Here is an 18,275-nt window from a genome sequence, read left to right as displayed (position 1 = left end):
GGGGCAGACAAAGAGAATCCCAAGCAGTCTCCACACTGCCAGCACGGAGGCCGACATGGGGCTCGAACTCACAAATCAGGAGGTCGTGACTTGAGCCGAAATCAAGAGTCGGATGCTTAACGGACTGAGCCACCCAGGTGCTCCTGATTCAGTGGTCTTTAGTATATTCACAAAGTTATCTACCCGCCACCACTGAAACTAGAACATTTTCATCACTTGAAAAAGAAACCCCCAACCCACTATCAGTCACTCCCTATTCTCCCCTCCTCTCAGCCCCTGGAAAGCAATCTGCTTCCTGTCCCTCTGGATTTGCCTGTTCTGGACACTTAATATAAATGGGATCATGCAATATGTGGTCTTTTGTCTCTGGTTTCTCTCACTTACAGTAACATTTTCAAGGTTCATCTATATATACAAGTATCAGTACTTGATTTTTATGGCTGAATGATATTCCATTGAGAGGCTATCCCATATTTTTATTTACCCATTTATTTGTTGGTGGACATTTGGGTTGTTTCCACTTTCCAGCTTTTATGTATAATGCTACTATGAACAGTCATGCGTAATTTTTTATGTGAATATGTTTTTCCATTCTCTTGGGCATATACCTAGGAATGGAGTTGCTGTGTCATAACGTAACTCTGTGTTTAACTTTCTCAGGGGAACTGCCAAACTCTTTTCCAAAATGGGTGCATCATTTTACATTCTTGCCCACCATGCGCGAAGGTTCCAATGTCTCCGCATCCCCACCGATACTCATTATTGTCTTTGTTGTTATATATCTCATAGTAGGTGTGATGACGTGTATTTCATTGTGGTTATTTTTTTTTCCATTGAAAAAATTTTATTGAAAAAAAATTGTACAAATAAGTTCTTGGCTTGACAGTAACAAAAGCTGCATTTCATTAATGACTAATAGTGTTGAGTGTCTTTTCATGTGCTTATTGGGCATTTGTATGTCTTCTTTGAAGAAAGGTTCAGTCATATCCTTTGCTCATTTTAAAAATTGGGTTGTCTTTTATTGAGTTGTAATCATTAACCAAATACATTTTGGATACTAGGTCTTTATTAGATACATAATTTGCAAAGATTTCCTCCCATTCTGCGGGCTTTTTAGTTTCCTGGTTGTGTCCTTTGAAGTACTGAAGTTTTAAATTTTGATGAAGCCCAATTTGTCTAGTTTTTTTTTTTTTTTTGGTTGTTTGTGCTTCCGGTATTGTACTAAAGGAAACCATTGTCCAATCCAGGGTCATGAAGATTTATACCTGTGCAGTCTTCTAAGAGTTTTATAATTTTATCTTTTACATTTAGGTCTTTGATACATTTTGAGGTATCTTCGTATATAGTGTGAGGTAGGGGTCCAGTTTCATTCTTTTGCATGTGGGTATCTGGTTGAAATAGGAGTTTGCAGTTGTCTAAGCACTGCTTGGTGAAAGATTCTTTTTCCATTGCATTGCCTTGGCATCCTCGTCAAGTCATAGTGGTTTTAATTTGTAATTCCCTAATTACTGGTGAGTTTGGGAAACGTTTTTTATGTTTATTAACCATTTGAATATCCTTTCTATTGAAATACCCAGTTTTTTATTGGGTTATCTGCCTTATTCGTACTGGTTTCCAGGAGTTCTTTTTTGGTTGTGTATGCTGCAGATAGCTTTTCCCACTCAGGTTTGTCTGTTCTCTCTCTCCTGGTGTCTTAATGAACAGAACTTCTTTAATGTAGTCACACTGATCAATCTTTGACTTTTGGAATACTGTTTTTGGTGTCTTGCTGAAGACATCTTCTACCCCAAGGTCTCAAATATATTTTCCATGATATTTTTTATAAGCATTATCTCTTACGATAAAGATAAACTTAAGATAAACTTTTTTAAAGGTCTATTTATTTATTGGAGAGAGAGCGAGAGAGCAAGAGAGAGAGAGCGAGCCTGAGCGTAAGTATGAGCTCGAGAGGGAGAAAGAATCCCAAGCCAGCTCCGAATTGTCAGTGCAGATCTCAATGCGGGCTCAAACTCAGGAACCACGGGATCATGACCTGAGCCAAAACCAAGCTGGACGCTTAACCGACTGAGCCACCCAGGCACCCTGCATTATACTTTTAGCTTTCATGTTTTAGGTCTATAAACTACTTGGAATTGTTTTTTGGATATGGTATGAGGTAGCAATTTAACTCCCCAGCCATGGCTACTGAGTAGTCCTGGTACCATTTGTTGAAATACCTGTTCGTATCCACTGCTATACAATGTCAGCTTTGTCATAAATCAGGTATCCTTGTACACACTGTTCTGTTTCTGGGGTCCTGGGCTCCACTGCTCTATACTTCTGTTTCCACCCCAGCAACACATTCTTTATTATCACAGCTTCATCATAACGTCGATAGACGGTAGACCAGATCCTCCCTTATTCCGCAGGAGTGTCTCCCGGCTCTTGTTTTGCATCCTTATTTTTCTGTGTAGTTTTATCAGGGATTGTTTAGCCTGGCCCTCAGTCAAGTTTGCCTCTTCCTGGGATGCTTCCACCAAGGGCCTTAATAACAACCGCCGAGTTGTCACCTGGGCCGTGCTGTTCCCCAGATTTTTCACTCATTAGGACTTCAGGGCTATTTCTCACAGGTAGTTAGTGAGACCAGCCATCCCGGTACTGCCAAAATGCCAAAATGTGTCTTTGACCTCTGACCCTTTGATTGACTTCCAGAAACCACAGTAGAAACCTGACTTGATGCCCACCTTGCTGTAACAGTTTTTACGCAAGTAAGCACAAATGTCCAAGAAAAACTCACATATAGCCTACTGGAATACCATTCATGAGGGGAAACCCATAGAGACTGACGCAATATCTGATGCACCGGGTCCCCCATTGTTCGTTCATTCTGGTTCGGTGTGCAGAGGTCTCTCAGGGCAGTTTTCACACCCTGAGAGAGGGATCATGACCCTTGGGCTTTGTGGGTTTTAAACCGCATTAAGCACAGAAACACCACCTACTCACTGTTGTGAGCAGGGGAGGGATGGGGAAGTAATATAATATGATAGACATTACATCTGATGCCACAGCGGGGAAAAAATTGTAAGAGACCACCATGAACAATGGTACGAGAAATTGTAAGAGATCACCAGACAGAACCTGTTGTGACAGTGCCATTTTTTCGGGGAAGCAGCCCTTCCGGGGCATCATGGTCTGGGCTGCAAATCTTGCAGCTGTGTGATGTGGCACGTTAGTAGCAGGAATCTTCTTTTTCAGGGTTGGGGAAGTACCAGTCCTTCTTCCCTTGGCATCATGGGAAGGAGCTCCAGTCTAAGCTTTGTGCTTGACCAGGACTGATTGCCTTACACACTTGACTGAGTCCAGTTGTCATAGAGGAACTCAACTTCTTTTGGGGGTTGGCCAGCAGATCAGTTTGGGATGAAATGACCCTTACCCCTCACTTGTTAATTCTCAGAATTACCATGACAGTTCTTTTTGATTTTGTATGTATCCTGGCATAGATGGCATTTTAAAAACTTACAATTTTTCACTATAACACTTCCCACTCAGTTCTGCTTTCTTGCACATATTTGTTGTCTCTTATTTTCTAATTTTCATTTTGATTTCCTCTTTGAGCCATTGGTTGTTCAAGAGTGTGTGGTTTACTTTCTATGTATTTGTGAATGTGCCAGTTTTCCTTTTGTTATTGATTTCTAGTCTCTTTTTTTTAAGTTTATTTAATTTATTTTGAGAGAGCGTGTGCATGTGCACCCTCGCACGAAGGGTGGGAAAGGGTGGGCAAAGAGGGGAGAGAGAAAGAGAGAGCGAGAGAGCATGTACAAGAGATTATCCCAGGCAGGCTCCGTGCTGTCAGCGCAAAGCCCAGCTCAAGGCTCAATCTCATAAACAGTGAGATCCTGACCTGAGCTGAGATCAAGAGACGGGCGCTTAACCGACTGAGCCACCCAGGTGTCCCGATTTCTCGTTTTATTTCACTGTGATGAGAAAAGATACTTGGTATGATTTTAATCTTCTTAACCTTGTGAAGACTTGTTTTGTGACCTAACAGGTGATCAGTCCTGGAGAATGTTCTTTGTGCTCTTGGGAAGAATGTGTATCCTGCTGCCATTGGGTAGAATGTTCTGTGTATGTCAGATCCATTTGGTCTGTAACGTTATTCCAATCCACTTGATTTCCTCTCTGGATGTTGTATCCATTATTGAAAATAGAGTCTTGGGGGCGCCTGGGTGGCTCAGTCGGTTGAGCGTCCGACTTTGGCTCAGGTCATGATCTCGCAGTCTGTGAGTTCGAGCCTCACGTTGAGCTCTGTGCTGACAGCTCAGAGCCTGGAGCCTGCTTCATATTCTGTGTCTCCCTCTCTCTCTCTACCCCTCCCCTGCTCATGCTCTGTCTCTCTCTGTCAAAAATAAATAAACATAAAAAAAAATTAAAAAAAAAAAAAGAAAATAGAGTCTTGAAGTGTTTTACTATTATTGTATTGCTGTGTTTCCCATCAGATATGTCAATGTTTGCTTTATATATTTAGGTTTTTGAAAACTGTTTTGACTGTTTGGTCCTTGCGTTTCTGTATAAATTTTAGGAACAGCTTTGAATGTCTGCAACAAAAGACTGCCAGCATTTTGGTAGGGATTTTACATTGAATAGAACAATAGACCTACTTTGAATAAATCATTTTGGGAGAGTTGCCATCTTGATATTGAGTCTTCCAGTCCATGATCAGAGACTGCTTCTGAAATTACTTAGATTTCTCAGCAGGCTTTTGTAGTTTTCGGTGGGGAAGGTCTTGCACTGTTTTATTAAATGCATTTCTAAGTATTTTATTCTTTTTTTTTTTTACTTTTTTTTTTTACTTTTTTTTTTTTTTTTACGTTTATTTATTTTTGAGACATAGAGAGACAGAGCATGAACGGGGGAGGGTCAGAGAGAGAGGGAGACACAGAATCTGAAACAGGCTCCAGGCTCTAAGCTGTCAGCACAGAGCCCGATGCGGGGCTTGAACTCACGGAGTGTGAGATCATGACCTGAGCCGAAGTCGGTCGCCCAACCGACTGAGCCACCGAGGCACCCCTCTAAGTATTTTATTCTTTTCGACGTTATTACGAATGGAATTATTAATTTCATTTTGGATTATTGTTGTCGATATATAGAAATACAGTTGATTTTTGCAGGTTCATCTTGTATCCTGTAGCCTTGCTATGGTCATTTATTAGTTGTATTTGTGTGTGTGTGTGTGTGTGTGTGTTATTCCTTGGGATTCTCTGTGTTCAGGATCATGTCATCTGTGAACAGATAGTTTTACTTCTTCCTTTCCAAACCGGATGTCTTTAATTTCTTTTTTTTGCCTGATTTTACTGTCTTGAACTTTAACTAAAATGTTGAGTAGAAGTGGTGACAGTAGATGTCCTTGTCTTGTCCCTGAATATGAGGGGAAAACTCTAGGCCTGATGTGCATTTTTTGAAGGTGCCCTTTATCAGATGGAAGACATTTCCTTTAGTCTCTAGGTTTTTGAGAATATTTATCATCGAATGGGTGTTAGATTTCGTCAGTTGCTTTTCTGCATTTATTAAGATATTGTGCCTGTTTCCGATTCTGTGTCTCCCTCTCTCTCTGCCCCTCCCTCGTTCATGCTCTGTCTCTCTCTGTCCCAAAAATAAATAAAAAACGTTGAAAAAAAAATTAAAAAAAAAAAAGGGGGCGCCTGGGTGGCGCAGTCGGTTAAGCGTCCGACTTCAGCCAGGTCACGATCTCGCGGTTTGTGAGTTCGAGCCCCGCGTCAGGCTCTGGGCTGATGGCTCGGAGCCTGGAGCCTGTTTCTGATTCTGTGTCTCCCTCTCTCTCTGCCCCTCCCCCGTTCATGCTCTGTCTCTCTCTGTCCCAAAAATAAATAAAAAACGTTGAAAAAAAATTTTTTAAAAAAAGAAAAAGATATTGTGGTTTCTGTCCTTTATATTATTAATTTGGTATATAACATAAATCGGTGTTCTGTTGTTAAACTGATTTTGCATTCATGGAATAAATGCTACTTGATTATTGTGCATTGTTGTGTGTATTGATTATTCTTTTATATATTGCTTGATTCAGTTTGGTCATTTTTAGTAAGGAGTTTTGTGTCTATGACAGAAATGCTGGGCTGTAGTCCTCTTGTGAACATTTGTTAAGCTTGTTCATAGGTAATCCTGGCATCGCAGCATTAGCTGGGAAGTCGTGCACCCTCATTTATTTCCTGGGAGAGTTTCTGGAAGATTGGTATTATTTCTTGAAATATTTGATAGAAGTGACCAGTGGCATCACTGGGACCTGTGCTTTTCTTTGAGGGAAGGTTTTAAATAACTCCTAGACCTATTTAGATTGTGCATTTCTTCATGAGCCAATTTTAGTAGTTTGGCATTTTGGGGGACAAAGTCCTGGAAATGGCATATAGTTGTTCGTAATATCCCCTTATCATCATTTAAGTTTCCTTAGGGTCAGTAGTGTTGTTCCTTTCTTCATTCCTTATTTTGATAATTTGTGTTTTTTCTTTTCTTTTTTTCTTGATTAGTCTAGCTAAAGATTTGTCAATTTTGTTGATCTTTTCAAAGAACTAACTTTGAGTTTCATTGATTTTCTTTTTTTTTTTTTTTTTTCTGCATTCTAGTCTTTTGATCTCTGTTCTGATTTTATTTCCTTTCTTTTGCTTGCTGTCGGGTTGATTCACTCTTGTTTTTCTAATTTCTTAATTGTGGAAGCTTTGGTTATGGATTCGGGACTTTTCTTCTTTGGTATTGGTGTCTAAAACTCTACATTTCCCTCCCAGCATTGCTTTAGCTACATCTCATAAATTTTCATGTGTCTTTGTTTTCATTCAGTTTAAAATATTTTTCCATTTTCCATATGATTTATTGAATCTGAATGTGTGACTCTTGTGGACAGCATATAATTGGATCTTGCTTTTTTTATCCTGTCTGGCCATTTCTATTTTTTTGTTGGGATAATTAGACTATTTACATTTAATATAATTATTAATAGAGTTGGATTTACTTTTGCCATTGTGCTGATTGTTCTATGTCTCCTGTCTTTTTCTGTTTCTCTCCTCTTTGACTACCTTGTTTTGTGTTAAATATTTTCAGTGTATCATTTTAATGTCTCTGTCAGTATTTTAACTTTTTTTCCAGTTTTTTCTTAGCTGTTACTCTAGGGATTAGAATATGCATTTTACTTTACCACAGACTGCTTCAGATTAATACTAATTTAATTTTAGTAAAATACAGAATCTTTTCTCCAATATAGTTTCATTCTCTCTGGGCTCCTGTTTGCTATAATTGCCATATATATGGCATGTATGTGTTATAAATCCAGCAATATACAGTTGATCCTTGAACAATGTGGGGAGTAGGGGAGCCAGCCCTCCATCTAATTAAAAATCTGCATATAATTTTTGACTTCTCTAAAATTTAACTTCTAATAGTCTACTGTTGACCAGAAGCCTTACTGATACCATAAACCACGTATTTTGTGTTATATGTATTAAATGCTATATTCTTATAATAAAGTAGGCTAGAGAAAAGAAAATGTCATTAAGAAAATTATAAGGAAGAGAGAATATATTTGCAGTACTCTATCATAAAAAGTCTGCATATAAGTTGATCCATGTAGTTCAAACCTGTGTTGTTCAAGGGTCAACTGTAGGGTTATAATTATTGCTTTATACCATTTCATGTCCTTTAAAGTAGTGAAGAAGAGAAATGAAAAAAAAGTTGTCTTTGATATCAACTCACATAATTATCATGTCTAGTGCTCTGTATTTCTCCTTGATTGTTCACATCACTGTTCGGTGTAAATCTTTAAGCATAAAGGACTTCCTTTAGGATGTTTTTTTGTAAATCTGTCAGCAGTGCTTTCTTTTAGTCATTGCTTCTCTGGGAATATCCTTATTTAGCCTTTGTTTTTTGGAGGATAGTTTTGCTGGATATAGAATTCTTGTTTTTATATTTCAGTACTTTGAATATGGCATTCTATGCCCTATCTCTTCCCTTGTTTCAGGTGAAAAGTTAGCCATTGATCATATTGATGATCCCTTTTGAAGCATGATGCAGTAGTTTTTACCTTGCTGCTGTCAAGATTTTCTCTTTGTCTTCTGCTTTCAGTGGATTGGCTATGGTGTGTCACTGTGTGGGTCTTTTTCTTTTTATTCTGCTTGGGATTTGTTGAGCTACTCAAGTGCATAGATTAATGCTTTTCATCAAATTTGGGCAGTTTTGTTAGTCATTTCTTCATATATTCCTTTTGCCCTTTTTTCTCTCAATTTTCCTTCTGGGCCTCCTATTATGCAAATGTTTGTTCATACACTGGGTCCTATTCCATAGATTTCCAAAGCTCTGCTCTTTTTTTTTTTTTATTCTTTTTTCTTTCTTAGCTGGATTATCTGATTTCTTTCTACTTCCTTCAGGTTTACTGATTTCTTTCTACTGCCAGTGCAAATCAGCCGTTGAATTGCAGATTTGAATTTTTCATTCATTATTGCACTTTCCAAATCCAGAATTCCTATTTGGCTTTTTAAAAGAAAACAAAACAAATAAACCGAAACTCATTTCTCTTTATCGATATTCTCTCTTTGGTGAGGTATGATTGTCATGTCTTTAATTCTCTTTCATTCTTTAGACATGATTTCCTTTATTTCTTGAACGTGTTTATATTTACTGACAAAATCTTTGCCCAATAATTCCAATACCTGGGCTTCCTCAAGAATAATCGGTACGGACTGGTTTTCTCCCCTACATATGGGGCATACTTTACTATTTCTTTAACATGTGTCATCACTTTTTGTCAAAAATTAGATATTTTATGTATTGTGGTAACTCTGTAAATCACATTTCTCTCTTCTCCATCCTCAGAGGTTGTTATTATTGCTGTTTGTTGCTGTTTGTTCAGTGACTTTCCTGGACTAATTCTGCAGTCTTACTCTTTGTCATGTACAGGTACTGAAGTCTGCTGGATTAGCTAAGTCATCAGATAATGATTTAACAGATTTTCTTTTTTCTTTTTTCTTTTTAATGTTTATTTTTGAGAGAGAGAGCATGTGTGTGTACGCACAAGCATGGGAGGGTCAGAGAGAGAGAGGGGGACAGAGGATACAAAGTGGGTTCTGTGCTGACAGCAGAGAGCCTGACGTGGGGCTCGAACTCACGAACCATGAGATCATGTCCTGAGCTGAAGTCAGATGCTTAATCGACTGAGCCACCCAGGAGCTCCTTGACAGATTTTCTTAAATGATTTAAGCCAATATATCCAAATCTTTTTCCAGTGGGCACTTTGTGTGTTGGGGCATGCCTTCCATGCCCTGGCAGTTTACAACTCTGCCTTAGCCTTCACTGCCTACTTGCGTAGAACCTCAAAGTCAAGGGATTAGGGCTTGTCTGGCCTTTCCTGGGCATTTGCACAGTCTTCTACGTGTGCATGGCCTTCTGGATCCCCAGGAATATGTCAGATATTGCCAAGGCCTCTTGTGGAGATCTCATTTCTCAGATTTTCCTTTTAAGGTTTTCAGCCACCCTCTTGTTTGTCCCGAGTGGCCTCATTGTCTCTGGCAACTGCAGTGATAAACCGTGGCCACTGATTTTTTGGGACAAACTTGCTGAGGATAGGGCTTTCCTCACTGAATGAACTCTGAGTCAGATGAAATGAAGATCAGCTCCATGAATGAAGCTTTTCTAGGGAGCACGAGTCAGGTCAAATAGTGATATTTCCCTGGGGACTGGGCTTTTGATGGAGCTCCAAACCCATCTGTCTCCTCTGGTGGCTGCTAGGCTGCTGGCTTTCGTAGCTACTACAGTTCTGAGGCTGCTGATTTCCAAGGCTTCCATGAAATTGGACAGAGGGAATAGAAATAGAGCAAAGGAGAACACCAGAAAGCTTGTTGTTCTTATGAAGATGTAACTTTTCTTGAGTAAATGTTGCTAGGATTGTCGCAAGCCTTTGGCTAATTTCTAGAGGGCTGAGCAAGTTAATTTTGGAACCTTATGCCAGTGTTCTCTTTGCTTTTATGGAGGAATGTATTTTCAGGGGCCCTCCACCCATAATTCCGAAAGTGTTCCTCGATCTCCCTATGTTTTTAACTTCGATTCTTATTGCACCTGTTCTTTTGGTATCTGATCATGCCCCGTATTTATTGTCAGCCATGAAAGCCCACTGTTCGATTTCATCGAGAGCTGCTTGCGAAATAAACATGAAATGGTTATTTATGAAGCTGCGTCAGCCATCATCCATCTTCCTAACTGTACTGCAAGGGAGTTGGCACCTGCTGTTTCAGGTCAGTTGTATGTTCCCTACCCGGCTGTTGTTTACATTAGTGTGTTTTTGTTTTAAGTCCCACGGGTCTGCAGGAGAGGTGGTAAGAATGATTTTTGAACCTTAGCTCTCTCTGTATGCCTTTGCATTCTGCTAGGTGGGTCATTTATTTTTGTTGTTCTTTACTTAATTGGCGCTTTTTTTTTCTGAAGTTACTATTTCCCTGTGTGAAACATTAAAAAATTTTACTTAGAAGACAAGTAACACTCCTGCCTTCAGTTCTTCTTGCCTTGAGTTCTCCTTCATGGTTAAAAAAGTCCATTTGCTCTTATAGCTATAAGTAGTCCACAGATTCCAATATTCATGGATATATTAATTCTTACAGATAAATAAACTTTGTTTCCTATATTTAAACTTTTATAGCTCAAGAAGTGCTTTTTCTATTTTTGATGACGTGTTTCTCATATGAGGTACTGATGCTGCGATCTAATCTCCTTATGCATATTTTGAATATGATTCTTCATGTACTATATGATGAAATGAGATATATTCATGGTGATCTGTATTTCCCCTAGTTCTTCAGCTTTTCTGTAGCTCTCCTAAGCCAGCGTTGAGATATGCAGCTGTGAGGACCTTGAACAAGGTAGGTCCTCTTGCCAACTAGTGACTTGTATCCATGTTTGACTGAGAAACATTCATGTGAGGCATTTGGCTTTCTCTCAAGGTTAGTAGGCACGATTTATGGACTTCACTTCTAGAGCACCTTCCTTGTATTTGTGGCTTTAGGTATGGCCATTTTTGCTATTCAACTAAAGACTAATAATTCATTTCTGACTGCTGAGCACTCTGTAGCTGAAAACCACAGTGTCCAATATGATGGCCATTGGCCATGAGTGGCCATTTCCATTTAAATTAATCAAAATGAAATAAAATTAAAAATTCAGCCCCTCAGTCACTCTAGTCACACTTCATGTGCTCAATAGTGACATGGTTAGTGACCCTCATATTGGACAGTGCAAAAATAAAGAACGTTTCTACTGCTGTAGAAATTTCTCTGGGACAATGCTGGTGTAACACAATGTGACTCACATACGTAATTTTAAATTTTATACTGACCACATTAAAACATTTTTCAAGATGAGATTAATTTTATGTTTTTTATTTTAAAAATTTTTAATGTTTATTTTTGAGAGAGACAGAGCATGAGCGAGAAAGGGACAGAGAGAGACACACACACACACACACACACACACAGAATCCAAAGCAGGCTCCAGGCTCTGAGCTGTCAGCACAGAGCCCCACGTGGGGCTCGAACTCACAAACTGTGAGATCATGACCTGGGCTGAAGTCAGACGTTTAAGCTTAACCGATTGAGCCACCCAGGTGCCCTGTCAAGATGAAATGAATGGTAATAATACATTTAATTTACCCTAATATATGTAAAATGTCGTATCGACATGTAATCATTATAAAATTATCAAAGATCTATTTTGCCTTATGTTTTTTCATATCAAATGTTTAATATCCAGTGTATATTTTATATTTAGAGCATATCTTAATTTGGACTAGCCACATTTCAAATGCTTATTAGTCACATTTGGCTATTGGCTACCATATTGGACAGCATAGTTCTACAGGATATAACTTAGAAACACAGAATAAGTAACCATAAATGAAAGTTTAAGGTAGTGGAAGACTTGTCATCAGGTAGTGTGTGATCAGTTATAAATTAATTGTATGAACAACTGGAGGAGAGAGAAGCCACGGAAGAAACTTAGGACGGCCATGGAAGAACCCTGTATAGAATAACAATTAAAGATTTTTTTGGGGGGGGGGCGCCTGGGTGGCGCAGTCGGTTAAGCGTCCGACTTCAGCCAGGTCACAATCTCGCGGTCTGTGAGTTCGAGCCCCGCGTCAGGCTCTGGACTGATGGCTTAGAGCCTGGAGCCTGTTTCCGATTCTGTGTCTCCCTCTCTCTCTGCCCCTCCCCCGTTCATGCTCTGTCTCTCTCTGTCCCAAAAATAAATAAACGTTGAAAAAAAAAAATTAAAAAAAAAAAAAAAGATTTTTTTTTTTAAGTTTTTATTTGAGAGAGAGCGAGAGAGCATAAGCAGAGGAGGGGCAGAGAGAGAGAGGGAGAGAGAGAATCCCAAGCAGGCTCCACACTGTCAGCGCAGAGCCCGACGCGGGGCTTGAACCCATGAAACCACGAGATCATGACCTGAACTGAAACTGAGAGTCGGACGCTTAACCGACAGAGCCACCCAGGTGTCCCAATAGAGAATAACAATTAGAGTTATATTTTAAAGAGTTGACATAGGTCCACATTCTTTTATCTGTAATATTAGGGCCAGATGTGTCTCAGAATTCAGTATTGTGTGAGTTTTAGGAAGGTGATATGGTTCTATCTCTTACATACTCACCCCACTGAACCTCGAGCAATACCCTGTCATTAGACACATTAATATTTCTGTAGTATATATATGACTATCCTCTTAAATTATTATTTAACTAGTTTTACATTAGTTTGGGTCGGATTTTCCTGTTAAAATGAATTTCGATGCCAATGCTTTGCTGAGTTTTCAATTTTTTTTAAATTGTGGGTAATGGATTCTATACCAGTATTGAGATAGTCAGAGGGGTGAACAATTTTGACAGAAGCAAAGAAGCCAGATGATAGACATGTTGTGATGAGCATGAACAAACCAATTTGGCTGGAGTTTGCTTAAAGACAGAAATATTTTCTAAGTGATAAGCCATTAACACTCTTTGAGCAGTATTTACCACACTAGGTGCTATTCTCCGAGATCCTTACATCTAGTAGAATAGACATCCATGTACACATGCACTATAAAGAAAAACAGGCCAAGTGTAATAAAACACGGACTACGATATTGTTAGAAACCTAGGAAGAGAAAATGCTGTTATACACTATGACTCTGGCAGTTAATCATTTACCAAATGCTATTTCATACCATATTGATTGGAAGTGTTCTTCTTGAAACAATTACTTTGGACCTATATTGTCCCATTTAGATTTAAAAAAAAAAAATTTTTTTTAATGTTTGTTTATTTTTGAGAGAGACAGAGACAGAATGTGAGTGGGTTAGGGGCAGAGAGAGCGGGAGACACAGAATCCGAAGCAGGCTCCAGGCTCTGAGCTGTCAGCACAAGAGCCCGACACGGGGCTCGAACTCATGAGCTGTGAGATCATGACCTGAGCCAAAGTTGGACGCTCAACCAACTGAGCCACCCAGGCGCCCCCCCCACCCCCATTTAGATTTTTAAAAGTCACGTACCTTAATTAAAATTTCTATTTTTTTCTTTCATTGTTTTTTCAAGTTCCGGTCTTCAGCAATAGCAGTTTGCTTAATTTATTTTTCTTGCCCTTCCACAAGGTGGCAATGAAGCACCCCTCTGCTGTTACTGCCTGCAATCTGGACTTAGAAAACTTGATCACAGACTCAAACAGAAGCATTGCTACCCTGGCCATTACTACACTCCTCAAAACAGGGAGTGAGAGCAGTGTGGACAGGCTCATGAAACAGATATCTTCTTTTGTGTCTGAAATCTCAGATGAGTTCAAGGTAAAAGTTTAAATATGATTGTTTTCTCCCAGTCTCGGGCTTGCCTATTTCTTTTCTTAACAGTGTCTTATTATTATTATTTTTTTAATGCTTATTTATTTTTGAGACAGAGAGAGACAGCGCATGAGCGGGGGAGGGGCAGAGAGAGACACACACACAGAATCCGAAGCAGGCTCCAGGCTCTGAGCTGTCAGCACAGAGCCCTATGCGGGGCTCGAACTCACAAACCGTGAGATCATGACCTGAGCCGAAGTTGGACGCTTAACCGACTCATCCATCCAGGCGCCCCTTCACAGTGTCTTTGGATGAGCAAAAGTGTTCAATTTTTCTGAAGTCTAATTTATTAATCTTTTTCTTTTACTGTTATTGTTTCGTCTACTTCCAAGCCTTAAAGATGCTTTCTTGTTTTTTAAATGTTTTATGGTTTCAGCTTTTACATTTTGGCCTATGATCCAATTTGAATTTATGTATTGCATGTGATAATTTCAGGTTTTTTCCATACTAATATCTAGTCATTCCAACATAATTTTTTGAAAAGAATTCTCTTTCCCCATTGGAATGCTTTGACATCTTTGTCTGAAAAGCAGATAATTATATAATTGTAGGTATATATCTGGGCTCCTTAGAATATTCCGTTGATCTCTTTGTCAATCCTGTATCATTACCAAACTGTATTGATTAATGTAGCTTTATGGTACCTCTTTAAGTGTCAAGTAGTATGTTCTTTCAATTTGCCCTTTTTAAATATTATATTAATTATAATATTATATATTAATATTTAATAATTATTTAATTAAAATCCTTGACATTTCCATATAAAATTTAGAGCTGATTTATAATTTGTATAAAACAAAGTCAGTTAGGATTATGATTGGGGTTATGTTGAATCTATAAATAAATATGGGGAGAACTGACATCATAACCATATTCTTCCAGTTCATGAATATGGTATACCTCTGCCTTTATATAGGTCTTCTTTAATGTCTCTGAGTAATGTTTATTACCAATTACTCTATTGGTCTTGCTCATCTTTTGCTAAATTATAAATATTTTATGCTTTTTTTTCTATTAAAATTTCTGTTTTATTGTTTGTTAGTAGTATATAAAAATACTTTTTTTTCTCATAACTTGGTATCCTTTCTGATACTGAAACCTTATTGGTTCTAGTAGTTGTTATGCATTCCTTAGGATTGTCTATATAAATAATCATGTTATCTGTGAATAGAGACCGTTTTACTTCTTCATTTCCAATCTAAAAGCCTTCCCTTTCTTTTTCTTCTTGCCTAATTAAAATGACTAGGACTTCCACTACAGTGTTGAATAGAACTGGTGAGAATGTGTCAGAGATGATCAAAAGAACAATAAAATAAATTTCAGTTAAAAGAATTAAAGTAGAAAGATGTTATTATTTCTTTCTTATTTAATTCTCAGCCAAGAAGCATAACTGGCTCTATTTACTCCCTTCTAGTATATATCTAGACTTTTAAAGAAACAAACGTAGCCTGTATATTCAGGTGGACATTTTGAATCCTGGGGAACCTTGGGAGATTATGAAGGTCATTTTGTAGTATAGCTTACTGAATGAGCCTCCTGTGCTTAGACATTTAGGTTTCAGTCTTTTGCAATTACAAATAACTGCAGCGGATAACCTTGTGCTATGTTTTCTCAAAATGTTGGAGGTGCATCTCAGGGTCGGTTCCTAGAAGGTCACATGCTAGGTTGAAGGGTAAATCGACAGGCAGTTTTGTACAGAATGCTAAATTGCACCAGCAATGTAATAGAGTGCCAGTTTCCCCATAGTCTCACCAGTAGAGTGTCTTGTATTTTGAAGTTTTGCCAACCTGATGGGTGAGAGAATGTATCTCAATGTAGTTTTAATGAGTTTCTCTTCTTAAGAAGGAAGGTAAACATCTTTTTACATTTTTGAACATCATTTAATAATTCTTTTTGAATATTGTTCGCTCATCTCTTTTCTCCATCTTCTTCTATAGGAAGTTTGGTCTTTTATTTCCTCAGTTATTTCAGGTTTTTTATATAGTAGGGATATTAGCTCTTTATCTGTGAAATGTGATATTTTCTCCCCGTTTGTCATTTGTCTTTTGACTTTTCTTATGTCTTTCATATTTTATTTATGCGAACGTTCGTTCTTTTTATGTAGTCAGATTTGTCCATCTTGTTGCATTTGACTTTTGGGGAATAGTTAGAAAGCCTTTCCCTTCAGATTATAGATTCTGACTGGGTGAATAAGGATTCACCTATGATTTCTTCTAGTGTATATATAGTTTCATGTTTTACATTTAAATCTCTGATCCATTGGGTTTTATTATTACATACGGTATGAGAAATGGATCTAATCTTATCCTTTTTCAATGATTATTTCATTGCTCTCCCTGCCTCCAAATTTTATTTACAAGACGGGTCTTTGCCCCAGTGGTTTGAGACACCACCTTTATCATATACGAAGTTTCCATATGTACATGGGTCTATTTTTGGGCTTTCTGTTCTGTTTTGTTGTTCATTTAGTCATACATCAGTACCACACACTATTTTAAATATACGAGCTTTATAGGAAGGATTAATACCCCCTCTTTGGTTTTTTTCTCTAGCTATTCTTACGTGTTTATTTTTCCTTGTGGATTTTAGTACTAACTTGTCTAGCTTCATGAAAAATCTCATTGACATTTTTATTGGGATCACATTGACTTTGTAAGTTAACGTAGGGGAGAACAGATACCATCTTGACGTTGTTGAGACATCCTATACGAGAACAAGGGATATCTTTTAATTTGTTCAAGCGTACTGTTGTGCCTTAATATTTTATAGTAAGTTTATGTTAGTTTTGAATGTTCTTAAAATGCTTTTCTGATATTGTCTGTTGTTGCTATTATACACGTTTGTATCCATTAGATCTCATTAGTTATGCATGTACATGTTCCCTTTGTGTAGTTCAAGATCTCTTCCAGCCTTAGAGATAATAGCTTCTCCCTCTAAAAGTAAAGGACAGGGGAGCCTAGTTGGCTCAGTTGGTTAAGGGTCCGACTTCAGCTTAGGTCATGATCTCATGGTTCATGGGTTCAAGCCCTACGTCAGGCTCTGTGCTGACAGCTCAGAGCCTGTACCCTGCATCAGATTCTGTGTCTCCCTCTCTCTCTGCCCCTCTCCTGCTCATGCTCTCTCTCGCTCTCTCTGTCTCAAAAATAAATAAACATTAAAAAAAAATAAAACTGGGTTGCCTGGGTGGCTCAGTCGGTGAAGCGACTGACTTGGGCTCAGGTCATGATCTCACGGTTCGTGGGTTCGAGCCCCCCCCCCCCCCAGTCGGGCTCTGTGCTAACAGCTCAGGGCCTGGAGTCTGCTTCAGATTCTGTGTCTCCCTCTCTGTCTGTTCCTCCCTGGCTCGCACTGTGTGTGTGTGTGTGTCTCTCTCTCAAAAATAAGTAAACATTTAAAAATTAAAAAATTAAAAGGCAGGTTTCCACCTTTCCCTAGAAGATACACCTAGTGCTTTGTCTAGAGCAAAAAGCAGGCATGCTCACTGTCCAGTATAATAAAGATGTAAGATATTTGAGTTCCATACCTCAGGGTTCTTCTCTAATGAGAGCTACCGTGGCCCTTTCGCATTGCCCTCTGGGAATTGGGGCCGAGGATACTGCCCCCAGATGCTGATGCTCTAACTACTGCCATTGCTGTGAGTATTTAGCCGCCCATCTCTGATCCAGGAGTCCCGTGTTCTCTCTCCCAGCAATCCGTGAAATTGCAGACTCACGTGTTAGCTTGCAAGTAGGGTAACATTTCACACCCTACTTACTTCTTGACACTGGTCTTTAAAGTTAAGTTGTGGTAACATTTTCCTAGAAACCATTTTGTGAACTAGTTCCTCAGTAACTCTTTCTTCTACGGAAATCGGTCTGTTGACGCTTTTTCTCTTCACTGTTGGCTTTAAAATTTTTCCGGGCTTATGTGCTTGGAGCAAGGGGATGGGGTCTCTTGAAAATCGTTGTTTATTTTCCTTTGAGCCCTCCTACCCGATCCTTCACGGAGAAGCCTTATTGCCATTTGAGGTGTAACTACAGCCCCTTCTTAGCTTGCAGCCAGTAAGAGGCAAAGTGTGCCTCGTAGCTAAAGCTGTAGAGACGAACATCCTTTCTGTGTTTTTCTACAGGTGGTGGTTGTACAGGCAATCAGTGCTCTCTGCCAGAAATACCCTCGAAAGCACAGCGTCATGATGACTTTCCTCTCCAACATGCTCCGAGATGATGTAGGTAGACAAGACACATTCTCATCATAGAAAGTTGCTCTCTCAAATTCTTACCGATTCCCATGAGATCCCATCCGTCGTTACTTAAAACAGCTTTATCCTCTCAGCATGCCTCCGAAATAGTGTGCTTTAATTCTGGTTGTCGTCTTCTCATCACTAAACATGCTGTTGTTTTAGCACTGGGAGC

At 38.9% G+C, this 18,275-nt stretch overlaps 1 protein-coding gene across 2 annotated transcripts in view; it reads left to right on the top strand.

The window, feature by feature from the left end:
- COPG2 (COPI coat complex subunit gamma 2) overlaps positions 1-18,275 on the top strand; it is a 117,817-nt gene that overhangs the window by 45,375 nt on the left and 54,167 nt on the right. For both annotated transcript variants that reach the window (XM_023250572.2, XM_045052760.1), the window contains 4 exons: positions 10,132-10,265; positions 10,819-10,886; positions 13,642-13,830; positions 17,993-18,088. In XM_023250572.2, coding sequence (XP_023106340.1) covers positions 10,132-10,265; positions 10,819-10,886; positions 13,642-13,830; positions 17,993-18,088 — 487 coding nt within the window. The remainder of the gene's footprint in view (positions 1-10,131; positions 10,266-10,818; positions 10,887-13,641; positions 13,831-17,992; positions 18,089-18,275) is intronic.

Source organism: Felis catus, chromosome A2 (genome assembly GCF_018350175.1).
Source record: "Felis catus isolate Fca126 chromosome A2, F.catus_Fca126_mat1.0, whole genome shotgun sequence".
NCBI lineage: Eukaryota > Metazoa > Chordata > Mammalia > Carnivora > Felidae > Felis > Felis catus.
The sequence above is the reverse complement of the archived record's forward strand: the minus strand, read 5'-3'. Positions and strand labels throughout refer to the sequence as shown.